This window comes from Pieris napi, chromosome 8, assembly GCF_905475465.1.
Source record: "Pieris napi chromosome 8, ilPieNapi1.2, whole genome shotgun sequence".
NCBI classification, from domain to species: domain Eukaryota; kingdom Metazoa; phylum Arthropoda; class Insecta; order Lepidoptera; family Pieridae; genus Pieris; species Pieris napi.
Genome location: NC_062241.1, coordinates 10,030,810 through 10,056,415, shown reverse-complemented (window position 1 = coordinate 10,056,415; position 25,606 = coordinate 10,030,810). Strand labels below are relative to the sequence as shown.

The 25,606-nt window shown below is 33.1% G+C and overlaps 1 protein-coding gene across 1 annotated transcript in view; it reads right to left on the bottom strand.

The window, feature by feature from the left end:
* The window catches only part of LOC125051868 (transmembrane protein 151B-like), a 47,200-nt gene extending 21,856 nt beyond the window's left edge, over window positions 1-25,344 (bottom strand). Inside the window, exon 1 of the mRNA XM_047652476.1 lies at window positions 25,103-25,344. Coding sequence (XP_047508432.1) covers window positions 25,103-25,150 — 48 coding nt within the window. The 5' untranslated portion in view covers window positions 25,151-25,344. The remainder of the gene's footprint in view (window positions 1-25,102) is intronic.
* Window positions 25,345-25,606: the final 262 nt, after the last annotated feature.

Below are 25,606 nucleotides of genomic sequence, written 5' to 3'. Positions count from 1 at the left end.
GAAATTATTAATTATTATTGGAATTTAAATTTGAGGATTATAAATAGTAATATTTTATTTTTTAATGCATGCACAATGTGCACATATTATTATATGATATACTTGTTTAATATATAATTCATTATGGAAATAAAAAGGCTATTAAAAAAAAATTAAAGTCACCAAATATTGTTTAACGTAATGGTTTCAGTATAACGCGCGCGAAATATCCAAGATGGGTCTCAATTTAACGCGGTTTTAACAACGCGAAGCGCTGGTAATCAATATTCCTATAACATAAATAACTACTCATCATATAGTAAATCTCCTTCGGATTTTTTGAATTCGATTAAAAATTATATTAATTATATTCCGCTACTACAGAAACTGTCAACTGTAATGATCTACCAATTTGTATTGTACCTTAGTCCGATTGTCGCAGAAAAAAAAAAATTGAGTTAATCATAAAATCCCTTCAACATTATATGGTTATAGCTTCATATTCTTCAATATTATATGATTATTGATGATTGAAATGAAAAATTAGAAGCATTTCATACATATTTCTTTTTTGACGTTTATAAATGTACATTGAATTGAATAAATGATTTTGAATTTAGAATTTTATAGATTTTTTCAATACAATTTGAACTATATAATTCCTATTCAAGTCTAGAAAGGGATAACTTGAATTTTAAAAACTAATATTTTAACTAAGTACAATGTGTCTCCCACTCACTCTCCCTTACTATTTTCATATATTTAGCTCGTAGTTCGTAGTAACTCTTTATATTTCACATTTTCGTTCTATAACATAAGCCTAGATGTATATTATTAACGGATTACGAATTCAATTATTAAGCTATGCAATCGGTATGCATACATGGACCAATAATTGGATTTGTATACGAGTCGAAATTGATGATACTCCTAACCTCAATACGAATTATTAGCCTGTGTTCACTCTATTTATTCTGAATACTCTGTAGTCCTTGAAATCATCGCCATACACTACACAAATTCGAAATTCGAAATATATAATCTGAATATGATGAATAATTGCAATGCCTTATTAGTCTCCTATCTTTTAAAACACGGTCTGATTACATCATTTTAACTAAAATCTTGTACAGATTTTCTTAGTTTTACAAGCGCGCCAGTTGAGTTTTATAAATCGTCGGAGTTACCCCCCGAGAGATTAACCAGCGAAGGCACTCTCTTAAGCATTTAACAACAAGCATAACATTTCATTTCATAGCATCAATAGCATTTAATTAATTAGCATTAAAACAGAGAGGTTAATATTGAGTTAAAATTATATTTTATTAGTATTCATCGGTCTCTTTTCATCACGATTTAGACATTATTTTAAAGGAAGGCACGAATATTAGTAAATGGACATTTAAATTATTAAGTTTTTATGAATAAGGAGTAACCTAAACGTAACGTAACGTAAAAGTTTTTTTTACCGCTACTTGACGGTGAAGATAATAATAATAATAATAATCTTTATTTTCTTCTCTCACATACATAAGGTTTTTATGATTAAACTAAGATTATAACATTAGGAAGTGTATGTGAGAGACTGGTCTCTGTAACAGGAGACCTGAGTGACAGATAACCAGCCTCTCCACCACCGGACCGGAACGCGTACAATCATGTCATTGTCAAAGGTTACAATAGAAGAAAATAAGTATTAAGTGCTAAAGAAAACATTGCAAACGGAGTCTTAAAAATAAATTTGGTGTGTGTTTGTGTGTGTGTATGTGTGTGTGTCTCTCTCTCTCTAAGTGTGTGTATGCGTGCGTGGGTGTGTGTATATGTGTGGGGGAGTGGGTGTGTTACAGAATGACAGTTATTAGATCCTCTGTTTCATCATAACTCAACGTCTTCAGCCAAGTGAGATAGGCTAAAACTATAATTATGCATCTAAAAAACTGTAGAGTCTACGAAATAAAATGTCTAATTAGTTAAACAGTGTAATATATTGCATACGAGATATAAATATCGTAATTAGATGTTTATTATTTTTTTTATTTTGCAGGATAATGTAATAAAATCATAATATGATACATAAGAAAACCGCTGTGTTTGTTTGTGTTTGTTGAATTTTGCCATAGTAGTGTTACAGATTCCGGCGTAAAATGCTCAATCAAAGACGAAGCTAGTCCGAAGGTAATGGGATACATGATGTAATAAACCTAAATGAACTTATCCAAGAAAAGTTGGGATTGAAGTCCCTAAAACTTGAGTAGTGAATTGCAAGTTGAAATTGCCCGCAGCTTTTATGATAAATTACATCCATTTCTGTATTATATGTAAACACCATCAATCATAAAGCTTTTACATCGAATGATACCTTGCTAGTGTGAGACAGGGAGACCGTTAAAAGCATGTATACTAAACTTTTCATAAGTGTCATACATTATACAGTATACACAATCTTAGTTATAGACACTGACTATGCACGGGTTGGATTATCACTGAAGAATTTGCGAACCATTTCGACTTAGGGTCCTTTAAGAAAAGAGCGTACAAATTCTTAAAAGGCCGGGAAACTCCTTCTGGCAATGTGAGTGTCCATGGGCGGCGGTATCACTTAACATCAGGTGAGCCTTCTGCCCGTTTGCCCCCTATTACGCAATTAGCGAAAAATAAAACAAATAAGCGGATAAATTTACAATTGAAATATTATTATAGCTATTTGATATGTTCACGTTACGTTTAATAAATTCTAAAATAAAAAAAAAACATCGTTTATTAATTTAGGTAACACAATATTATATGAACGTCTATAAATTAAATATAGAAAATTTACATGATCGAGGCGTAGAATGGTCGAGAAAAATATGGTAATAAACAGCAAAACGGCACTGTTTTTAGTGTTTTTAATGGAACAGGCCACTCCTGAAAACCAAACATTTTAGAAGGAGCGTAAGCGTGGTCTATTATGAATGAGAATAGTCTTTACTTGAAAAAGTTGTTTTTCATCAACTAACAGCCCTCATGCGTGGCAAAAGTGGCTTCAGAAAGCCTTATTATTCCTACAGCCTATTTTAAATTTGTTTCTGGAATATAATACGTCTAGGCCGTGTGTGTGAAGCATAAATAGAACCAATCTTAAAACAATGATAGGGACAATTACGGGTCATTGTCTCTTTAACAAACATCTTTTTGTCCTAGGCGCGACAGACAGCCCCTTGTGCAGAGGCTGTTTCAGCGCAGAGGAATCAGTCAATCACGTAGTCCTGGAATGCGAGGCTGTGGCTAAACAACGTACAGAAATCCTCGGAGCAGTAAGGTCGCTTCGTGAAGCCTGTGAAGTGCCCAGGAGACTTCTGTGCTTGTGGAAGGAGCTAGGCTGGCTTTATAAGCCAGGACATTACGCACAACGGACCAAGTATAAGTGCGGAAAATGAGTCCACCAACCTATACCTATACCGTGTGTGTGATTATACCTATAAACCCGAACTAGTTCGTATAACTAAAGCGAGCGTGACGTTAGGTATAGAAAGTCGGCTTAGCGTAGTTGATTGTTAAAGTTTGCCCCATTCGAGACGTTTTGATTAAGTTTCCAATATTTGATTACACTGGTTTGATTTATATATTTAAGTACGAGCCGAAATATTAACCACCAAATCGCAAACTTTAAAATTAGTTTTTAGGTTTAGCGCTGTTTCGTTAGACCAATCTATATAATTAACAATTAATCCTAAGACTTATCATATCCGATTCTATTACTAAGAAGTAATACAATCAATACAAATCAGAAATATTGTAATGTAATTTTGCAGTGCCTGGTCAGGTATTACTTTTAACACAATGTGGCAACTGAAATTTTATGTTAAAAATTATCCTTTTTTTAACCTGATCACAATTTTATGTCAGTTAGTTTCAGATTTTTAAATACTGACCATTGTATCACGGTCTACTGAAAATCAGTGTTGCTAGTGACTGCAACTTAAAGCTGAGTTGAACCCATTTTTGTTTCTTTTTGGGATTTTAAATATATGCAACCGTTTAACTAAACAATTTTACCGCAATGAAACTCAGGTTAATGTAATGGATGATAAAAATGGTAATAAATGCGAAACAAATAATTTATATAATCATATCAAAATGTTTCTTTAAATTATGTTAAATAAACGCGTTTTAATCCAATAAAAAAACCTTATTAATCTACTTTAAAGGACAATAATACCATCTCGCAGGATCCAATTATGAAAAAAACAGTTCCTTTTTAAACCAAACCGTCAAAAACCAAAGGATAATTGGTCGTATAGCTTTTTATTAGCTCTAACAATAAAAAAAACTTTCAAAATGTATGTATACTGTTATTTGCCTCATTTTATACGCTGGATAAATCTTTTATGCTGGCACCCTTTATCAGGTGGAAGTGAGGTCAAGAGCCTTCACATAACAGGGTATCTCACCAAGCAATCAAAAGATCGTTCACTATGAGACAGGCTAAAACGACCCTAATATAAGACCCCCGATTATGTATGTATGAACACAGTCAAACATCGAATGGATGTTTGTACAATATCAATAGGTCTGATACCTGAAGAAGGTTTAGGTGTATAATTATGGTTCTATGTAAATTGTTTAAAATATAAGGTTTATTTATGAACATCAAAAAATCTTATCATGTCTACGCGAGCGAATCTGCGAGTGGAAGCTACTTATGATAAAATAAACATATATTTTAAGATACGTTTGTTGTAATAATAAAAAGGAGCTCGTCATTTCTTTACGATATTTTTGTACAGCATACAAGAAATTGCTTAATGCTCTTATGTTATTATTATTAATTACTTAAGATGTCATGTGGAACATGGTTTAATGGTTGCAGCTCCTTACAAACGTTGTGTAAAAATAAAACATGGCGATTAAAAAGAGTGGCGGAGAGTTTATTGCCAGTTCTTCTCTTCCGTTCTACGCCCTTGATTTGAGAACTGGCACTAAATGTAAAATTAGAAGCATTTATATGTATTTCTTTACAGACAAGTCATAAGTGTACAAAGTGTTACCAATACGATTAAATGATTTTTGAATTTTTATAGAAAGAGTCTACAGAACAAGAAGAAGAAGAAGAAGAACCGGCGGGACAGCAGTATGTAATGTGCATTATTCTCATTTGCTAAATGTCATTTTATTTATTTATATTAAGATGATAACCAAAAAATAAATTGGATTATGTTATAAACAAAAAAAGCAAAGAATTCCACCGTCCTCAAATCCCACTTGACGTGTGCTTTTTTCATGTAAAACTGGTAATCATAGTTACCAACACGGTAAAATATTTAATTTCTTTGGTTTAATAAGACTGACACAGGGATTTAATTAGCAATTGAATATTAAGCATAAAATGTAATTAACACGACATTAATTTTTTCATGTTAATGTATGTAAATGATCACCTCTTTTGTCAGCAAATTTTGAATAGCAATTGCACTGATGATGAGGCTTAAATATTTGATCAAACAAACGGAGTATGTATGGCCTTTATCAACACTTATCCAATACAAAAATCTTTCAATTTCAACAAGATTCGAAGATCAAATGCAATGAAACTCTTTCGTTTTATAATATTAGTATTTTTCTTCCTAGTCTTCATTACCCAAGGTCGTGCCTGTCTTGAAAGGCCCTAAGCGATACGTGAACTTGCTGCCTCCACACCACTCTAGCCTCACTTCTCTCAGTGCATTGGGGAAGTTCAGATCCATGATTGTCTTAATTTGGTCAGACCAACGGGCGATCGACCGCAACTTCTACAGCCACCACTTCACTTCACTTCACTTCACATCACTTCTTCCTACCATTACCAGCTTATCGAGACTATTCGGTTCTCTCCTTGCAGTATGGCCAAAGCACCCGCTTGTAAATGATAATTGACAATCTTTGGTGATCTTTAGTTGGTTGAGATGAAGATGGACTGTGTGTGTCTAAACTTATATTAACAATAAATAATAAGTTTATAATAAGTTTAGACACACACTCTAATAAAGACTATTTAAATATATTTATTATATTATGTACAGATAGGTACTCATAAAAATAATAGATAATTGGTGAGGTGTGTATACACGAACCCAAAAAGCTCTCATTGTCATGGTAATTTGTAAATCGTAAATTTTAACGAGTTTCAAAGCCAGCATTTTAAGCCCCTAAAACAGCTTGTAATTCACAAGTTTCGCGAGTGTTCTAATGGGTGTACTTAGATGTTTGAACGTAGACGGCTTCACCTCAAGAGGTCATTTGCGGTCAACAATGCGAGGCGGATAAAGATGTTTTCTCTTCAGCTGCAGAATTGTACACACCGTGGCAAACATGGGATTAATAGTCATATTACTGACTTTAATGAAACTAATAAGCCGGTCGGGACCGCGTGTCAGTTTAAGAATATATAAAATAAAGAAGTCGTTGTTTTATCTCTCTATTTATGTTGCATTATCTCCTAAAGTTTGAATCAGCCCTGCAATTCTGTAACTCACTTTTCACTTTGGGATTCTAATAAACAATAAACTACAAGCTCCCACCTTTTCAGAATGCCAAATCATAAAATTACTGCTTCACGACTGATTTCAGAGCGACCGCCGATGCGAAAACCGCTGTGTGAGTTCGAAAAGTGAGTTACAGAATCGCAGGGCAGTTTTGAATTTGTGATGAATTTCAACAAGTATAAGCGTAGTTCGAAGCAATATGAAATCAAGAGAAAAGTTATAGGTACAAATTAAATTCCTTAAACTCATTTTCGTTTATATCTCTTTCCTTATATTAAAATTTGTCCAAATATATTTTGGTTAATTGATAATACATTTTAAAATTGAGGACAAAATAATCCAGCTTACAAAAATAAACAAAATAAAATTTATTTCTAACCACAACGCCTAAAGCAAATATTATTTCGTTGTCGCCTTCAATATCCTGAGAGCGGAGGTTACTCGCTTTTACTAATTTATTTATTTGGTACAATCCTCGGACGTTGACTTTACTAGTAAAATGGGAATTTGAGAAAACATTTCGGAGCGTTTCTCGAAAATCTGGATCATTATAATAATAATGGTAATTTACTTAATTATACTAAATATTAACTAAATTAACCTATTAAATTTACGTAAAAGAATTATTTAGAATTATTATAGAAATAGTTTTTCTTTAAATTTAAATACTGTTTCACCAAACCATTTAAACCGGACTCATTTGTTTTATTTAAGAAAAGAAAAATTAAATCAACTTCAAATAGGTAAGTAATGTTACCTATATATTATTATATTCCCTACAGAAATGCGTGAATAATCTATATATCAAACAGTAATGAAGCTACTTTAAACCTATGAAACTTGGACTGTTTGGACCATTTGGTTAGAAGTATGTTAGAGTGTAACACGTCTGTTTGGGCTCCGCATGAAACTAAATACTGTCTTGTTGGAGCGCCTACAGAATAAGTTTACTCATTTTGTTTGTATAACTGTATGGCATTTAACACCTTGATGTACCCAACATTATTTATCTTAGGGATGGTAGCGTACAATAAATTAGAAACAAAGCGGGACATTCAGTTGGCCAACTATCTACAAAAAGTCTTAGTGGTGAGAAACCCTAGTGTTTTTAAGAACTCGGTTTCTTTGTACCTAGGGGATATATGCGACGGCGGGCTAGTAGTCTGTTGAAATGTTGTCTCCGAGACTATCGAAAGCTGCATATGTTATCAGAGTGTGTTGTACATATTTAATATTAAATATTTTATTTTTTATTTCGACATTATCGGTTTGGCTTAGTACTGTAAGGATGTATTTTTGTGTATGGAAATTTTGCACTTGCTTGAAAGTATAGTATCATACGCAAAATATATCCAATTCCTATATCTCCGTGTTGATTTTCTAGCCACAATTTTTTGAGACCTTTACTTTTTACATATATTGCTACCACTACCATAACAGTAACAAAAAGAAAAATACATACCAAGGTCTAAACTGAATATAAAAATTTATGAATAAAATAAAGATGTTATCAGGTGTAGTATGTACACAAACTATTAAAACTTATAAACTACTCAACATTTCGTAATATTGGTGAATATTTGAACATCAATCTATCTTTTTTAATATTCTTTTTCTTCTACGTGAGTAAGAAAAATATACTTGTGTAAAATGTTACGCATTTAAATAAACCTTCATCAACGAATGTAAATTTATTACGTTATTTAGAAAACTCGACGTAACGAAATCGTAAAGTATTTTTTTTCTTATCTTCTACATATCAGATGAACATGACAGTATTTTAAATATTCCTTAGGGAAAACGGCACGTACATAACATTCTGTAAAACGCCAAAAAAAACACCATTTATTGAAACTCTTAAGCTAGATAAGTCCAGCCCTGCGATTCTGTAACTCACTTTTCGAACTCACACACACTAATAAACAATAAACTACAAGCTCCCACATTTTCAGAATGCCAAATCATAAAATGACTGCTTCACGACTGATTTGAGAGCGACCGCCGATGCGAAAACCGCTGTGTGAGTTCGAAAAGTGAGTTACAGAATCGCAGAGCAGAAGATAAATTCTAAATTTAATGAAAATAGACTTCAATGTCTCACATCATATGAAATTATTTAATAATTTTTCTCCTACGAAGTGAAACGACTCAAGCGTCAGTTAGAAGGGATACCTTGTTAGCTTCATATATTCGTGTAAGTTTTGGGACATGTATAAATAGCTTTGAAAGCCCAAGCGGGCTGCCATTGACAAGTTTTCCGAAACAACTTAGTTATATAAAATGCTTTATTACATTCTGTGTTTAGAATGTATACACTTCATTACATCGATTTTCCAATATTCTTCTATTCATGGTCTGTAGACCAAATATATCTTAAATATAAGTGTCTATATTTGTGTCTAGAAGCTTACAAAGCTCAAAAGCGATTCCAATCCTGATTCGGATTTTAATATCAAGCAATCATAGCGTGTGAAATACATAACATGTAAAATACTATTTTTATGTATTTATGAAAAAATATAAATAATACCTAATAATTCATCACCATTGAATCATTGGAGATTGGTTTTCCAAGTTATCAATCAAATAAACCTGTGAAGCAAATCTGTCGTCAATTCTACTAAGCTCTTTTTTCTAATAATCGTTACATTTTCATTGTGTTGTATTTATAACACTGGTATTAATATACTAAAACTAGTAAGTTACGTTCTCAAGCACAGAATATTGGCTGAACGATAGAACCTTGTAACAGCAGAACCTTGTGTTTCTATCGTAATATTACACCAACGATAAAACGAGATACATACTAAATATTTCACTCTTTGTTTATGTCCCATCAAGTTAGTGTTGCAGGAAATCAGGAGAAAGTCTTGTCATAAAATGACCTTTTATTCATTTATATTTTTATTATTTTTTGGTTTTATTTTGTGGTTGCTTGTTTAATTTTTACTAATTCTAACTTGCTTATGTTCTAATATAATTGATGTGTGTGTGTGTGTAAAATTTGTGATGTCAAATTTTCTTGTATAATTTCAAGCATACACGTTGTTTTAGTGTTTTCTTGTATATATGTATTTGCTTTATAAAAACTTATAAATAAATAATATATAAAATAAAATATAATGAAATACCTATATTAAAGGTTTAATTTTAAAGCTCCCTTGATCTCGACACAAAGGACGAACGAAGCCACAACTGTCTGTTTAATTTGTAAAATATCTGTAACAAAAGCCTTGCCTCATTGCTGAATTTTATTGTATTAATATGTATTTATTCATTTAATAACAATAATTAACTGTTAACAATAGTTGTTGTTATCTTCTATCTGTTGTTTTATCAACATTTTGTAAAAACACCTTGGACATTCAACAGAGTGACGGAGAGTTTATTGCCAGTTCTTCTCGTATCTACGACGTCGATTTGAGAACTGGCAGTAAATTTAAATTTAGAAGTAAAACTTTTTTCTCACATTCATCAGTTTACTTGACTGCATGATATTTTGATTTGATTTGTAGTATTGTTTTTATAAATGTTTTATTTTAACAGTAAAACATCGATTGTAAAACCATATTATTAATATTAATACAAAAATTTAATTATTTTTTACTAATCTTATATGTATTAGAAAAATATTATGAAATGTTTGCCTATATAATTAATATATAGGATAAACTTTCATTTATGAAATTTGAATGAGAAAGATTTTATGTTGTGTCAAGAGAAATAATTGAAACCTTACAAATCAAACGTACGTGCTAAAAGTAATCCGGAAACTAAATAGAGACATTGTGAGGGTAGACTCGGATCGATACCAAATGAATAAATAACAAACTCTGTTTGTTTTAGGGACTCTTTCCTTCTTATAGGGCTGACAACAAATGTTATTTGTTTTTTGTTGACTCAATACCTAAGTATTATTTAGTAAATTACACATGTGCCTTATTCACGGCCTTGTAAACATTTTCGACTGGAAACCATAAGGTCTCAAAGCCCTGGTGAAACCGAATATTTAAATATACTTCAAAAATTATTGTTACTTTGTAAGGTGCTTAAATTCCTCCGTCCATCGGTGCATATAGAATAGAAGGAAAGTTCTTTAAATGCGAGACTTACAAGTGTATAAAAAGCGTATTGGATTATATGTATTTATTGGTCTCAGGGTCCTTAACAATTCCTTAAAAGCCGGAAACGCACTCGCGAACCCCTTTGGCATTGACAGTATCAATGGGCGGCATCACTTAACATCAGATGATGCCTGCCCGTTTTTGCCTGTTCTATAAATATATCTCTCGAGTATATAGGCAGTATTAATTAACATCAGCCGCCTTCATGTTGGAACAATATTACAGTGACTTAAGTAGTTCCAAAACTTCGTACAATTAAATAAAAAACAAATATCCTATACACGATAATTTAAAAATGTTAAGCTTTTGCCAAATTTTCAAATATTCTACATTTAGTGACATTCTTTCATTCAAAATTAGCTATTATAAATCCAACTTTGCCAACCCTAAAAACATTGTCCCTGTATGCATGAGGTAACTTTATTTATTGTAATATCTTAACATTGTATTTTTTCGGGCTATCACACGTATTTTTTGCCCGTATTTTTTATGCTTGAAAAATATATATTAGTAATGTTCAATAGGTAAGAATTGGGATCGTAAAAAGACTTTTAGCACGACGTTGTAAGTGTCCGTTGTAACTCAATTCGCATTTGATTTAATGCGCTTCGCTTCAAGGTAGCAAATTAAATAGTGAAGGCATTATTTGTTCATGGTTCTCCCAAGCACTTCAGACCAATCACTTTTCTGCCTATGCTATGTGCATCGTGTTATTTATTACATGTATTACAATGTAGCCTATACTTTAATTATGGCTAATAAGTAATATTATTTTGACTTAATTTTCTACAATGACTAATGAATAGCTTAAACTAAGGTAATGTTCATTAACAGTCTTAGCGTTCTATAATGCTTTGACACTGTTATCTTAATATATAAAAATTACGTGTCACGTTGTTTGTCCGCTATGTACTCCTAAACTACTGAACCGACTTCAATCAAATTAGCACACCGTGTGCATTTTGATCTAACTTAAAATATAGGATAGCTTACATCTTAATTTATACCCGCAATATTATTTTATTGCAAATTATTTGTTAATTATTTGATAGTCACAATTCTAACAGCTGTGTTGAAAGTACCAACGTTTCACATAAGCTACAATTTAATGGCATCACCACCAAAAAGCATGGTGGTCCCCATGACTAGTGTTCTACCGTTTCCCTTGAATAGTATACTACTATGTAATATAACAAAAACCTTAGCCACAGCAACGCTTGGCCGGTCTGCTAGTAACTTTATATTTTGTGGTGATATTAGCTGCCTCTTAGCAATACAGCGGCGGACTGAATGAGCTGATTCATAGCTTCTTTTCTGCGATAAAAACAAACTCAGTATTATCAGTTATCGCCTGTTTTATAATTTAACGTCATGCTTTACATCGAATTCAATATACACAAAACTTACCTAAACTATCGATTATATCAAGCCTTTGCTTTGTGCATACATCGATTAATCGGCTTTGTTTGCCTCTGTAAATGACAGGTGACGTATGTCCAGTCAGTGAAAGCAAGATAAGCAAATGCGAAGCTATGCGAATATTTATTTCTAAAACATAATTTGAATAATTAAAGATTTAAATTGGCGCCTGGTAGATAGTACCGGTGACCCCAGAGCTGGTGCTTTCCTCGCTCAACGAATAAGTATCGCAATACAGCGAGGAAATGCTTTTAATTTAAATTTTTATTAATTTTTAATTTTATTATTAGTATGTAGGTTATGAAAATTGTAAATACTGTATATTTGATTGTTATGATTACTTATAAAGATTTTAATAGTTTAACGTTGTAGATTTTAATTTAATATATCCATTTAATACGTATGTATATTTTCGTTTTAGTTATCTGAAGTTATTTAAGAGGTACCCTACGTTTATTTACACTGATTTTCTATATTAGCTGTCTTTAGTACATTCAAAACTTCGAATACTTTTTTTATATTTATCTTATTGCGTCAAAAGTCAACTTAATAATTTTTTTCTATTACCTTATTAAGTTTGATATAAACATTAATTATATTACATGGTACAATATGATTTTGTTTCCATATTCTGCATTTACAATCGCGTGTAACAGACAATTTGGTGAAATTTTTGAAGATCGTTTCTTGACCCTTTAACTGAACATTTTGTATGAATATTCTCTCATATTCAGCACTGTGGATTCCTTCGTTGTAGGACTCAACCAGTGGGATATCACCACTTCTCTTGGTACAAAGAAATGCTAAGCGTAATGCGCTGGTTTACAGGCAGAACACAATAATTAGTTATCATATTATAAATTTACACGCATTGCAACTCCTAGAAAATACTTATATTATTTTTAATTACTTTAATGAACATATATTCTATATTTAAAATTCTCGTGTCGTGGTGTTTGTGGTTAAACTCCTCCGAAACGGCTCGACCGATTCTCATGAAATTTTGTGTGCATATTGGGTTTGTCTGAGAATCGGACAACATCTATTTTTCATCCCCCTAAATGTTAAGGGTAGACCACCCCTAATTTTTTTTTTAATTTTAGATAAAAAAATTATTCTTTATTTTTTTATGATACAACATTAAAAAATACATATAACCCCTAATTTTCACCCCTCTACTATCAACCCCTATTTTTATTTTTTGTTAATTAAAATCTTATGACTTATGAGGTTTATTTAGAGAAAAAACACTGAAAACCCCAAAAAGTTTTCTTTCCAGAAAACCAAACAAATGTTCCATATATTGGTATATGTACGAGTAGCTACTCAAAAGTGTGCTAAGTCGAAAAAAACATATTAAGGCGAAACGAAGTTCGCGGGGGCAGCTAGTATTCTATATATTGGCTTATAAGCTCTCAAACTAGTGGCGAGTAAGTTAATTGCAAAGTTCCGTTACAACTTGACTGTACGTTAGGGAAATACGTTAACTCGTTGCAAGTTAGTGGACGGCCGCTAGGGGGCGTCATTTGTATAAAGTAATACTGTTTTACATTTAAATAAGCTTCACAAATGGAATGAGAAATTCTTTGGATTTATGAAATGCAACTATATGCTAGAATTAGATGTTATATATATATATGTTAATGTCAGAGCAATGGCGTAACTGTCAGCTGCCATTTTCATATGACATTATCATCAACCATTGTTGGAAAATCAAAAAAAGTACTACTAATAACGGTTTGAACTGACTTTGACATTGTTTTTTATAAGACCAGCCTTGCGATTCTGTAACTCACTTTTCGAACTCTCACAGCGGTTTTCGCAGCGGCGGTCGCACTCAAATCAGTCGTGAAGCAGTCATTTTACGATTTGGCATTCTGATAAACTATTAACTACAACATCCAAGTCAAGACGTAATGTGATATTGCTTAACAGAATACCATGAGATTCCAAAAATGACGTGAGTGACGAAGGGAGCGTTGTTAGTGCGAGGTGAACACACGGATTAACAGAATCGCACGGCTGCTAAATTTAATGACAATGACAGTTGACAGTAACGTCATATTTCTGACATATGCAATGTTTACATAACATGAAGTGACAAATTAACAACAGTCAGCATGAGACTCTTGAGCCGCGATACATATAAATTTAGAGGTAAAATTTATTAACTTGCTATGCACGCAAAATCGCATTTTGATGCAAATTAAGGCTATATCTTCGACTAACGAGATCATGGATGATACGTACGACGTACGTGTTTTGTTTATTTATCGCTGTTTTAATGAATTTGTAACATCAGACCGGATAAAAGAGTAAAAAAATTATTCCGTCGAGCAATCGTTTTATATTGCGATTTTACGAAATACTGCCATACCCATGACATTCTCTAGTTACATTGTTATTTTCCTACTAATGGGCATGGACGAATCGGATTATAAACCTCTGTATGTAATCCCGTGACTCAACGAAGTTTATAATATCATAAAAACTTTATATCAAAACCTTTTGTTTAATCCAAGATTTTTATCGTCCATAACAAAGAAATTAGCAATCAATACATCAGCTGTTTGCAATGAATCCAGCATTAAGGAGAACAAAGAAAATGGCTTAACACAAAGAGATGATGAATTTCACAAAGGGACTTAAGTGAAGTACATTTAGCATTTTTAATTCTTTTATTATTGTGCAATCTCTCTTACAAGAATAATTATATGAAAATGATGGCTTATTTGTGGCTTTTATATTTATGAGCTTAAATAATTTAATGATATATTACGCGATACGCAGTCTTGGTTTGAGGTGTTGTGCTATGTTAGTAGTGAAGTCTGTATTTTTGTAGAACATGGGGTAAATTGGTAGGAGGCTTATGTGATGTTAATGGAGACATTCAGAAGTGCCTGTAAGAATCAGTTCAATCTTTCCTAGAACCCCTAAATCGTGTAAAATGACGTGAGACTGATCTTAAATTAAATTATCATGATTCATGTGGACTTTTTACTTTTTATTTTTCATGTATCTCTCATTAGTTAAGTTTGTTTTTTGTTCCTGTTTAGTTTCTTTTTCTTAATAACTATATGTAATATGTATTTTTGCACTTCTCGCTTACCTTATCTAATTTAATACATTTGTTCTTTTCTCACAGAGGTTGCCTGGAAGAGATCGCTCGAAAGCGATAAGGCCGCCAGTTGCCCTCCTTTTCATTTAATTATGTAATTTTTTTATATTGTAAAGCAACGAAGTGTTAATAAATAAATAAATCGTATTGACGTATTTAGGACTCATACAATACAATCTTATTTTAGATAGCAAATTTTTTTCGCTACTGAATATCGCTATCAAGAAAAATAATGTTAAGATATTCTCTAACTTTCCGTCTGGTCATATAATTGACCTATATATTCCTACCTAGACCCAGAAAGTACTTTCTCGAGGAAAAATATCAAATAAGGACATTGATTTATCAATAAATATAACTTAAGTTAAATGTTATTTTATTCAAATTCGTCACGAAACAATCTTAGATATACGATTTACTTACAACAAAATTCGCTTTTTTCCAAAACTTATCAATTCAACGTCTTTAGGAACATATCTCAACGAGAAATATCTCAAAAGCAGAAATGTAATTTTCCTCATTGTACACCCCTATGCCCCAGGGTGATGCATAGGGGAGGCTTTTGTTCGTTTGTGGCAGCAAAGATTCTTTTTTATTTACATGTGGGCGCGAACATCCAATTTCAAAACGCTGCATGAATGGAATTGTTGAAAATGACAAAAAATACATTCACTTAATAAATGACCTTCTGTTCTTAATGTTTTTTGGTGTGGGACAGTTATATGAGGCTTTTATTCATTTATTACAATTAATTAATTTTATTTTCAAACCTACACGACATACTGCTGGTAAATACTCCGTACGATTGGCTAGAAATGACAGAGGTCATCTTTTAAAACTCTTCTGTATAATCATTTCTTAACCTTATCCTATGACCTATCCTGATCAATCGTGACTTGTATAAATCTTATGTTTCCTTTTACATCACTATTTGCTGTCCATGTATTTGTAAGATTAGCTTTTAAGTTTTTAGTCTGTTGTTTTTTTTTTTTTTTTTTTTTATAAGTCTTAATCTTGCAATCAGTCAGCTAGACTATGAGCAGATGTGTTGAGAGCTGTTAGGCGTTCAAAGCAAAATCTCCATCGAGACTGCTCCTCTCTTTCAACTGTGTCTATCAAGACTTAGGATTTGTCGCCTTTTAAGCCTATTTATTAGGTCCGGTATGGTTAGTTGCGTGGCAAGCTTATTAGGATGCATTTCTAGCCTTTTTTTGTATTTCATACTCCAGGTCTTGATCTCCTCTTTGACAGTCCTGATTTTGAGGTGCTCATGAATTTCCGATGTTTGTTTTTATAAACCACGGACAGTTGGATATTTGTTTCAAAATGTAATTTTGAACCCTCTGTATGATACTTATGTTAGAGTCACACGCCGAACCCCATAGTTGAATCCCGTATGTCCAAATTGGTTTCAAGAGCATTTCGTAGATGAGTAGCTTATTATCTACTGACAGTTTGGAATTTCTGCCAAGAAGCCAGTAGAGTCCTCTGTATTTCAGGTTGATTTCTTCTCTCTTCTTCTGTATGTGTTGTTTCCATACGAGTCTCCTATCAAGGTGTATTCCCAAGTATTTTACACAGTTTTCTTGCGGAAGTTGTTGGTTGCACAGAGTTACTGGCGGACAGTCTCCTCTACGGAGAGTGAAGGTTACATGAACAGATTTTGTCACACTAGTTTTTATTCTCCACTTTGAAAGCCAGGTTTCAATTTCTTGCAATCCAGTCTGTAGGAAGTCTGAAGCTTCGATTGGGCTATTACTACATGCCAGTACAGCAGTATCGTCTGCGAATGTTGCTAATGTGACGTGTTCGCTTTGTGGTAAATCACATGTGTAAATGGTATATAAGACTGGGCCCAGGACAGACCCCTGCGGTACTCCAGCTTTGATTGAGTGAAATGGCGATGTACGATCTTCTTCTCTTACTTGAAATATTCTTTCTGTTAGATAAGATTTAATGATGGGGAAGAATGTACAGGGTAGAAGAGTTTTTACTTTATACAAGAGACCTTTGTGCCATACTCTATCAAACGCCTGCTGCACGTCTAGGAAGGCAGAGGAGCAGTACTCCTTTCTCTCTAGTGCCTTCCTTATTACAGAGCAGATTCTATGGACTTGTTCCACAGTGCCATGCTGCTGGCGAAAACCAAACTGGTGGTCCGGGATTATGGCTCTTTGATGAATCTCCTCCAATAATCTGTGCTGTAGGACTGACTCAAAAAGTTTTGAAGTTACGGTTAGCAGACTAATCGGCCTGTAAGAGCTAAGTTCATTCACTGGCTTCCCTACTTTAGGTATCATAATTACTTGTGAGACTCTCCACAGCGATGGAAAGTGTTCAGTTCTTATTATGCCATTAAATAAGATGGTAAGAAAAACTATGCCTTTTTTGGGAAGTTCCTTCAAGACTTTTTTGTCTATTAAATCAAACCCGGGAGCCTTTTTGTCCTCCAATTTTGAGATTGTTGCGACGACTTCTTTCGGCGTTGTAGGCCTAATCGGCAAATCAAGCTGGAAGTCTTGACTTAAGACCGAATCTATGAAGGAATCATCAGTGTCTGGGTCAGCTTCATTAGGCGTGAATACTTTTGCTAAGTGAACAGCGAAGGCATCAGCTTTTTCTTGTTTTGTCTTTGCCCAAGTGTTATTCTGCAATCGTAACGGCGGTTTGGGATCTATCGGTCTATTATAGTTCTTACAAGCTCGCCATAGAGAGTAGTTTGTAGCATTTGTTGCAGTTAAGGAATCTAGATAACATTCCATAGTTTTGTCCCTTGCATTTTTTATGGCAAGTTTAAGATCCTTGACTGCTTTGTTAAGAGCTCTTTTATCTACTGAAAGCCTGCTAGTGTGCCATACTCTTCGCAGTCTTCTTTTGTTCAGAATCAGTTCTTTTATTTCAAACGATATCTTATTTTGCCGTGGCCTGTTATTCAAGTGCTCTGGAGAGGTTTTCCAGCAGGCAGCTTGAACTGTTGTGGTGAAATGCTTTGTAGCTTCTTCGATATCCTCTTCTGTTTTAAGTGCTATTTTTAGGCTTAGATCTGTGTCAACTATTTCCCGGAAGCTATCCCAGTCTGTGTATTTGTTGTACAATGTTTGCCGAGCTTCTTTCTTAAGAATTGTGGTGCTCACTGTCAATATTACAGGAACATGGTTAGATGAGCTATCGAGGCATGACTCAACATTGAAGAAAAGTCGAGACAGCCCTGTTGTGATGAAGAAGTCTAGAACGTCTGGCAGTCTGTTCTGGTCTGTGGGCCAGTGTGTTGGTTCCGGAGTTGAGACAGTAGTTAGGAACTGTTTATCTACACTTTTCTTCAGCTCCCTTCCACGTGTAGTTATTAATCTAGAGCCCCAGTGCGAATGCTTCGCATTCCAGTCACCCCCAGCAATAAATCTGTACCCCAAGCTTACAAAGTAGTCGGAAAACTGTGCTTCACTTATTTTATGTTTTGGGGGACAATAAATTGATGATATATTAAAGTCTCCATTTCTGTCACTGACTGCTACTGTGGTAGCCTGGATATGTTCGGTACAGTAGTTTGGTAACACATGGTGTATAACAGTGGCTTTAATTATTACTGCTGTCCCGCCGTGAGCTGTACCGTCTGGATGATTTGTGGAATAGATCTTATATCCTTTAATTCTTATCGAGCTGCTGGTTGTCATATGTGTCTCTGAAATTAGGAGAATGTCTAGACTATGAAGACTGATCAATATTTCCACTTCATCGATGTTGGGTGCCAAGCCATTGATGTTCCATGTAGCTATTTTTAGTGCAGTCATTTTGTTAACTTAGTGACTAGTACTGCAATGAGTTCAAGTAATGTACTCATTTGCTGTAATACAGTATCAATCTTTTGGGATTGTTGTATAAACATTTGTTCAATGACTTTATAAGAGTCAGGTTGATGGATTGTATTATTTTGATATACCTTAGATCTGGCTGTATCGGCATACAATTTGTGCTCATGTGCTTTCCTCTGCTGCTGCAGTGGTTCATTTTCCTCTTTATTCTGATTAGCAGAGGTTTTATTATCAGTTTCTTCCTTATCTTTTTGAGGTTTATACTCAAATTGCTTATGTTTACGTGGTAAGTGTTGCGTGGTTTTCCTTGATAGGATTTCCTTGTAAACCTCACAGCCTTTATAATTTGCTGGGTGGGGTCCTAAACACAACGCACATAAAGCAGGTGTATTGCGATCCACTTTTGTGCATTCCGAAGTTTTGTGCGGTCCAGCACACTTGACACAGCGATATGGTTTCATACAATAGTTTTTAGTATGTCCATATTGCTGACATCTTTGACATTGCACTACAGTGGACCTTTTTCTGGGTTCTTCAATAGTAACAGATTGATGGTATATAAATCTAATATCCCTAGAAGCTCGATTATTAGGACCTTGAAGCAAATTTACAAAAAAGGTAGAAGTGGGTTTTTTGTCGGGACCAAATTTGGCATTAATAATCTCGCCTACTACTGTGTTGCCACTCTCTTCAATAGCCTCTTTGATAGCAGTAGTAGGAGTAGTGTGGTGAAGATTTCTTATAACGATCCTGTAGCATTTTTGGTCTTTTCTATTAAAAGTGTGTCCTATTAGTCCATGTTCTCGTATAACAGTTATTACCTTCTTGTATATCTCCAGGTTCACTGATAAAACTTTAAGTTGGTTTCTGCTAATAATCTTATAAGATAAATTAGATCTATCTGTTGCAGTTTCTAGGAGTTCAGTGAGCTTATGAACATCCTCAATTCCGTACAAGATTATAGGGGGAGGTTTATTAGGTTTCTTGTCTTTTGCATCTCTCGCCCTATATTCCGGTTGATCTATGGGAAGTCCGCTAAAGCTATTTGTTGTTTTTATTAATTCGGGAGAAGGTGTGGAGGATAATTTTCTTTTTTTTGGATGGCGTAACATGGGTACTCTTTGCCAGTCTGGTGGTTTTGATATGTGGGAGCACTGGGTGACTATTTCTAAATCTGATTGCTGCATTTCAGCGTCCAGCTGAGAGGAGCTTTCTTTGGTGTGGGTGTTTGGTATGTTGCTCATAGACATACTCTTTGCCTGGCCTTAAATAAATAATCCTGGCTGAAAGGCCTGCTGCACTAGTTTCTTCTTGTTTCCATAATCATTCCTATCTTTGTGATATTAGATATGACTCCCAGATTAAAGACATTTTTTTTATGTTATTATTATATATTTTTTTATTTTTTATTATTATTATTATTATTATTTTTTTATGTTTTTATTATTATTATTTTTTTTTTTGTCTTCTGGTATGCCTATTTGCTTCAATGATTCATCACAACTTTGGGGACACTGCCCTCTAGTAGCAAATGTTGATTTTTTTTTTCTAGTATGTGCCCCTATTTGTGATATTCTTATTTAAAATTAAATATTTATTTAGTTTATAAAAATATTAAGAAAAAAAAAAAATTTGAAAGTTTTGGTCCACTTTATGACTCGAACCAGAACCCTATGAGGGCGTCGCCGGCACTGTAAGCGATTTGACTAAACGTCGTTATTGCATCCGCATGAAAATGTTGTACTGGTTACACGCGTCACAGTCATGGAATGAGTCAGAGTTCTACTAGTTTGTACCGTTACTTTTTATGCACAAATTAGTTCACGTCACATCACTACACTATTTAATATTTGTAAATATTTAAGTGTTGTTCTTTGTTTTTCGCTTTAGCACTACACATGCACACAAGCACTTTGGGTATGCTTGATAATGAAATTTTGTTCGAAACGTTATACTCGGTTATAGTGCTGTGATTTACGCGGAATAACGTTTACACTATTTTATCTAGTAAAGTTACACCACTTTTTGTACTTTTCAATCGATATTAATAGTTTTATGATTTTTAAAACACAAACAATTGGGGACACGATACGAGATGTTTTTCGGTCTCTTTAGTCTGTTGTTAATATTTTTTTTTTGTATTACTTTAGATTAAGGTACTATGTATATATATATATTTTTTTATATAACATTTGTTTCTGCACTTCTCGCACGAATCATGTTTCCTTTTTTTTTTAGTTTTTTTTTAACTAGGGTTGCCTGGAAGAGATCGCTTATTAGCGATAAGGCCGCCCGTTGCATCCCTTATATTTTTTTTTTTGTATTGTTTTTGATTTATTGTTTTTTGCAACGAAGTGTTAATAAATAAATAAAATAAATAACTACTAAATAGTAAGGCACTATGCTTGAGATAATTAAGAATACAGCTTTACTTTCCCATTGTTATTATTAAAGCTTTATTAAAGAATCCATACAATTGGTTAGTTAACATTTCTTAATATGAGTATTTGTTTAAATAATTAAAGTTTTATGTTCAACCAATAGATGTCGCCTGTGGAACCTTGAATCGCGGTATTGTTTTGATTTAAGAATAGTATAAGTTTTTCAAGGTAGGCCTAGAAATGGTGGTTTTATTGTTCAATATTGGTTGTGTTAGTATAAATTCAAAATAAATAAGTTAGGATTTTTAGTGGTCTAGTATTTGTATGGTCCCTTTTAAGGTAAAAGCCTCCTCCATATTTTTCCAATTCTCTTTGTCTTGAGCAACATTCATCCAGTTTTTCCCCGCTAGTTTTATAACGTCATCTGTCCGTCTTTTCTTTTTTCCTCCTATACATCTATTTTCAGTCCATTTTGTTATTTCGAGTGTCCATCTTTTTTATATTATTTCCATTTATAAAGTTAATTATATATTGATTTCATCAAACTTGATTAATTTCCTTTTTATACAGGCGCCTTCTGGACCTGACATGCTTTCGATATCGAATATATATAGTATAGAAATATATAGAATCTAATATGCAGATACTGCATTAGAGTTGCGGACCAGGCGCTAGAGTAACACCACTCTAACGTTAAATTATATAGATTACTTAAAGATGAATTGTGTAGTTCCGGTTTCTTTAAATAATTGACATATTATATTAACTTCTACATTTACGGTTTAATAATAAAATAATATATGTGTTTTTGAAATGTGTTGAGTCTAAAGAATGTGATTTGAAGGAGGCCTTTACCAAAAAAAGATACACAGATACCTAAAAAGAATGAGATAATATAAATATAAATGTGTTTAAATGTAAAAGTATCTGAATAAAAGGCTATTATTATTAAGTTCATCTTAATTACCGGTATGTACGTGAAATTCCTTTAAAATACATAGGTACTGTATATTTTAAACGATTGTACGTTAAAGCGTAACGTTCCTTTTTCAATTTCGGTCATGTTGAAATAAAATATTTTATCGCTCCTGTGATTTTATTCTGGTGAAAAAATTCAATTACATTTTGTATCTTATGAATTTTTAGGGAACAGTATTGATATATCAAAGCATTTTATAAAGCATAACCAAGTATATTTACTAGTTTACATCACGTTTCAAATGTACACAAACTAAACTTAAAAAATAAAATACTTAATTAACTTTTAACAGAAACTACAGTCGTGCACAAACAGACGTTTCTTTCTACGTCCGTAATCAACAGTTGCTCGTATGACGAAGAAAAATACCGTGAAGAAACCGACGTGCCTGAAGGCTGCAGATCGCCTACTCGCCTATTAAGAAAAATATAGATTTATTTTCGTATCCATACTTTCAAGCGCCATTTAAAACTCATTGTCTATATTTACACGTGTTACCTATTGTTATAGTGTACTCGTATTTATGTGTAAAATGTGTCTTTTACTCTTATTAAATAACATTTTATTCTCACCTGTGAAGCAGTTAAATGTTTATTTATTTTTTCTGTGACGTATCTGTTGTATACTTATTTAATAAAAAATATCAGTAAACAGATACTGAAATAGAAAGCCAAGACCTAGATATTTGTAACTTTAAATGTTTTGAAGAGTTTAAACGAAATGAAGATCTTAATTTATATTTACTACCAGTTCTCAAACAAGGCCATAGAATTCTTCGCCCCTCTTATTAATCGTCAAGCTTTGGTGTATAAATAAATGATAAGAAAATGCATTACGCCACGCTTCACTTAGCATATTGAAACAAAATGATATTATAATAAATTAACAAACAGCGGTTATGTAAAAAATCTTTTGAGCATTTCACTATCATTTGTTAAACGCAAGATTCAATAAACGAATGTTTATCTTTTTAATATGAATAATATTTTTTTAAAGAATAAGAGATTTTTATTAACTGTGAAACTTTAACTCTATATTTATGTCGATTTTATAATTTGTCTTTTGAGGTATCTGTGTGTCCTTTTTTTCTATTTCAGGCTATTCCTCTCTGCACTGTGCCACTCTCTGCCATTCTCTTTCCTGAAATTGATTTATCCACCTTCATAGTTGTCTTCCTCTTAAATATATCTTGCATATTATTTTGTTAATTGAATATATTTGGCTCGCAAGTAGACAGTTCTCACTTAACGTTAACGCGTTTGTTACGCTTTTAGAGGTCATTATCCAACATTCCTCAGACATCATTTGGTAAAATATGAGGAAAATCTGGTTTTTCCTCGAGTTTACGTAGCATTTCGTAGAGTATTAGACATTAAGGTTCGTAGCTTCGTAGCACGGGCTGAATTCGTAAGAAGACACTGTAATTTTCATAATAACTATTCTCTCGTATCTTGTTTTCTCGTTGATAGCTTGAAGATCGTCTTTTTTTAGGCTAAGGATTGTTTTATATACATTTATTTTATTATTATATACAATATACATGATCTTAAATAGAAAGAAGTTGGTGTGGTGGAAACACAAACTGAACACAGTTTTTCTGTCCACCAGGTCGTCGAACATATTTAAATAATTAACTTATTACATACTTAGGCCAGTGACATACTATACAATATAAAATTTTTACCATTAAACCATCAAAATTGCACGAACAACGTAATAAACCAATTGAAACATTGTCCCACCTCAGTTATACATATTTGTATTGAAGGTACATTGTTTTAATTGCATGTGATATGTTAAATTAGAACTAAAAAAAAAAAAATAGTTTAGTATCAACACTGACTAAGCATCCCTTAAATCGTAAAATGGTACTCAACACCAACTGTCCCTAACAAAACGATCTTAATACTTTATTGGAAAATCTAATATCCGAAAGCTACAAATCATGGTAATAAAGACGAAACTACCCCGAATTCAGCCTCAAAAGACAATGGACACTTTATTGTGCCCACTATTCAAACATACCCTGCTGACACTTTCCAGCAAATATGTCACGTGAAACTAATATATTTTATAATCGAACAACTTATATACGTATTCACATGCAACATACTTAGGTAATCGTTTTTCCAATGCAAAAACGAGTTTCTAAAAATAAATATGAATGTTCATAGTGGTATTTTGTTTTGTTAATAAGAGCGAGAAGTTCGCTTGCAATTCTTTTTTCTTTTTTTATGTAATAGGAGGCAAAACAGCAGGAAGCTCACCCGGTGTTAAGTGATAAGTGCCCATGGACACTCACATTGACTAACGACTCGCAAGTGCGTTGCCAGCTTTTTAAGAATTGATACGCCCCTTTCTTGAAATAAATAATGATAGTTATTAATTTGAATAACTGTCCTATGGCGATGTTTGAGACGACATACTTCAATATTTTTTATTTGATTAAGGTATCTTGAAGTTTAGGGGTTAGAATTTGAGGAATACCTGTAAACCATCTTTTTTGTACGAAGATCAAAAGTGATTTAATTTAATTTAAAAAAATATATAATAAAAGGATGCTTTGAAGTACTTGTATTCGGAGAATTTTATACTTTCTAAGAATTTCGCTTAGCAAATTTCACAATTATAACTCCATTGAAGATTTTTATAATACTTGGTAGATAATGGGCATTTATCAAAACCACTCAAATCAACCTCAAAACGACTGCAGATGGAATTTATGTAACCGAAAAGTTGGACCGGGCCCAATTCCATCCGCTACTTACGTAACCAACAAAAAGTTCTTACCAAATCCTCATCGTTGTCAGTGAACACGGCAGCTTCCTGTGTAGTCATGTTCCCCTAGTACTTTTGGCTCCCAAAAACGCACCCTTCATGACTCACACTCATAAACACATTAACTGCATCCAAAGTACTTTTAGCTATCGCAAAACATTACTATAACATACACCTAGAAACTTTTAAGTTTACGGATAGCGATTAAAACATCGATTAAATTTAAACAAGAGAAAGCATCTGCACAGGCCGAAGTGTAGTTGCGAACTGGGGAGGGCGGGTGAAAGGCGAAAGCTGCGGTGGCGTCTCGTAACCATGGGAACGAAAGCTCTACGAAGTTACGACGCGTTGTAGTAGACGCAGTGAGCGTAGATAATGCAAAAGACATTAGTGCAGTCACTTTCATACATAGTTTCGTTTTTGGCTAACAAAAACCTACTAGATTTTGTACAAAAATTGTATAAAATAACGACACAATTTATATTTTTTGTCGAGTTAGGCATTTATAATATTGCT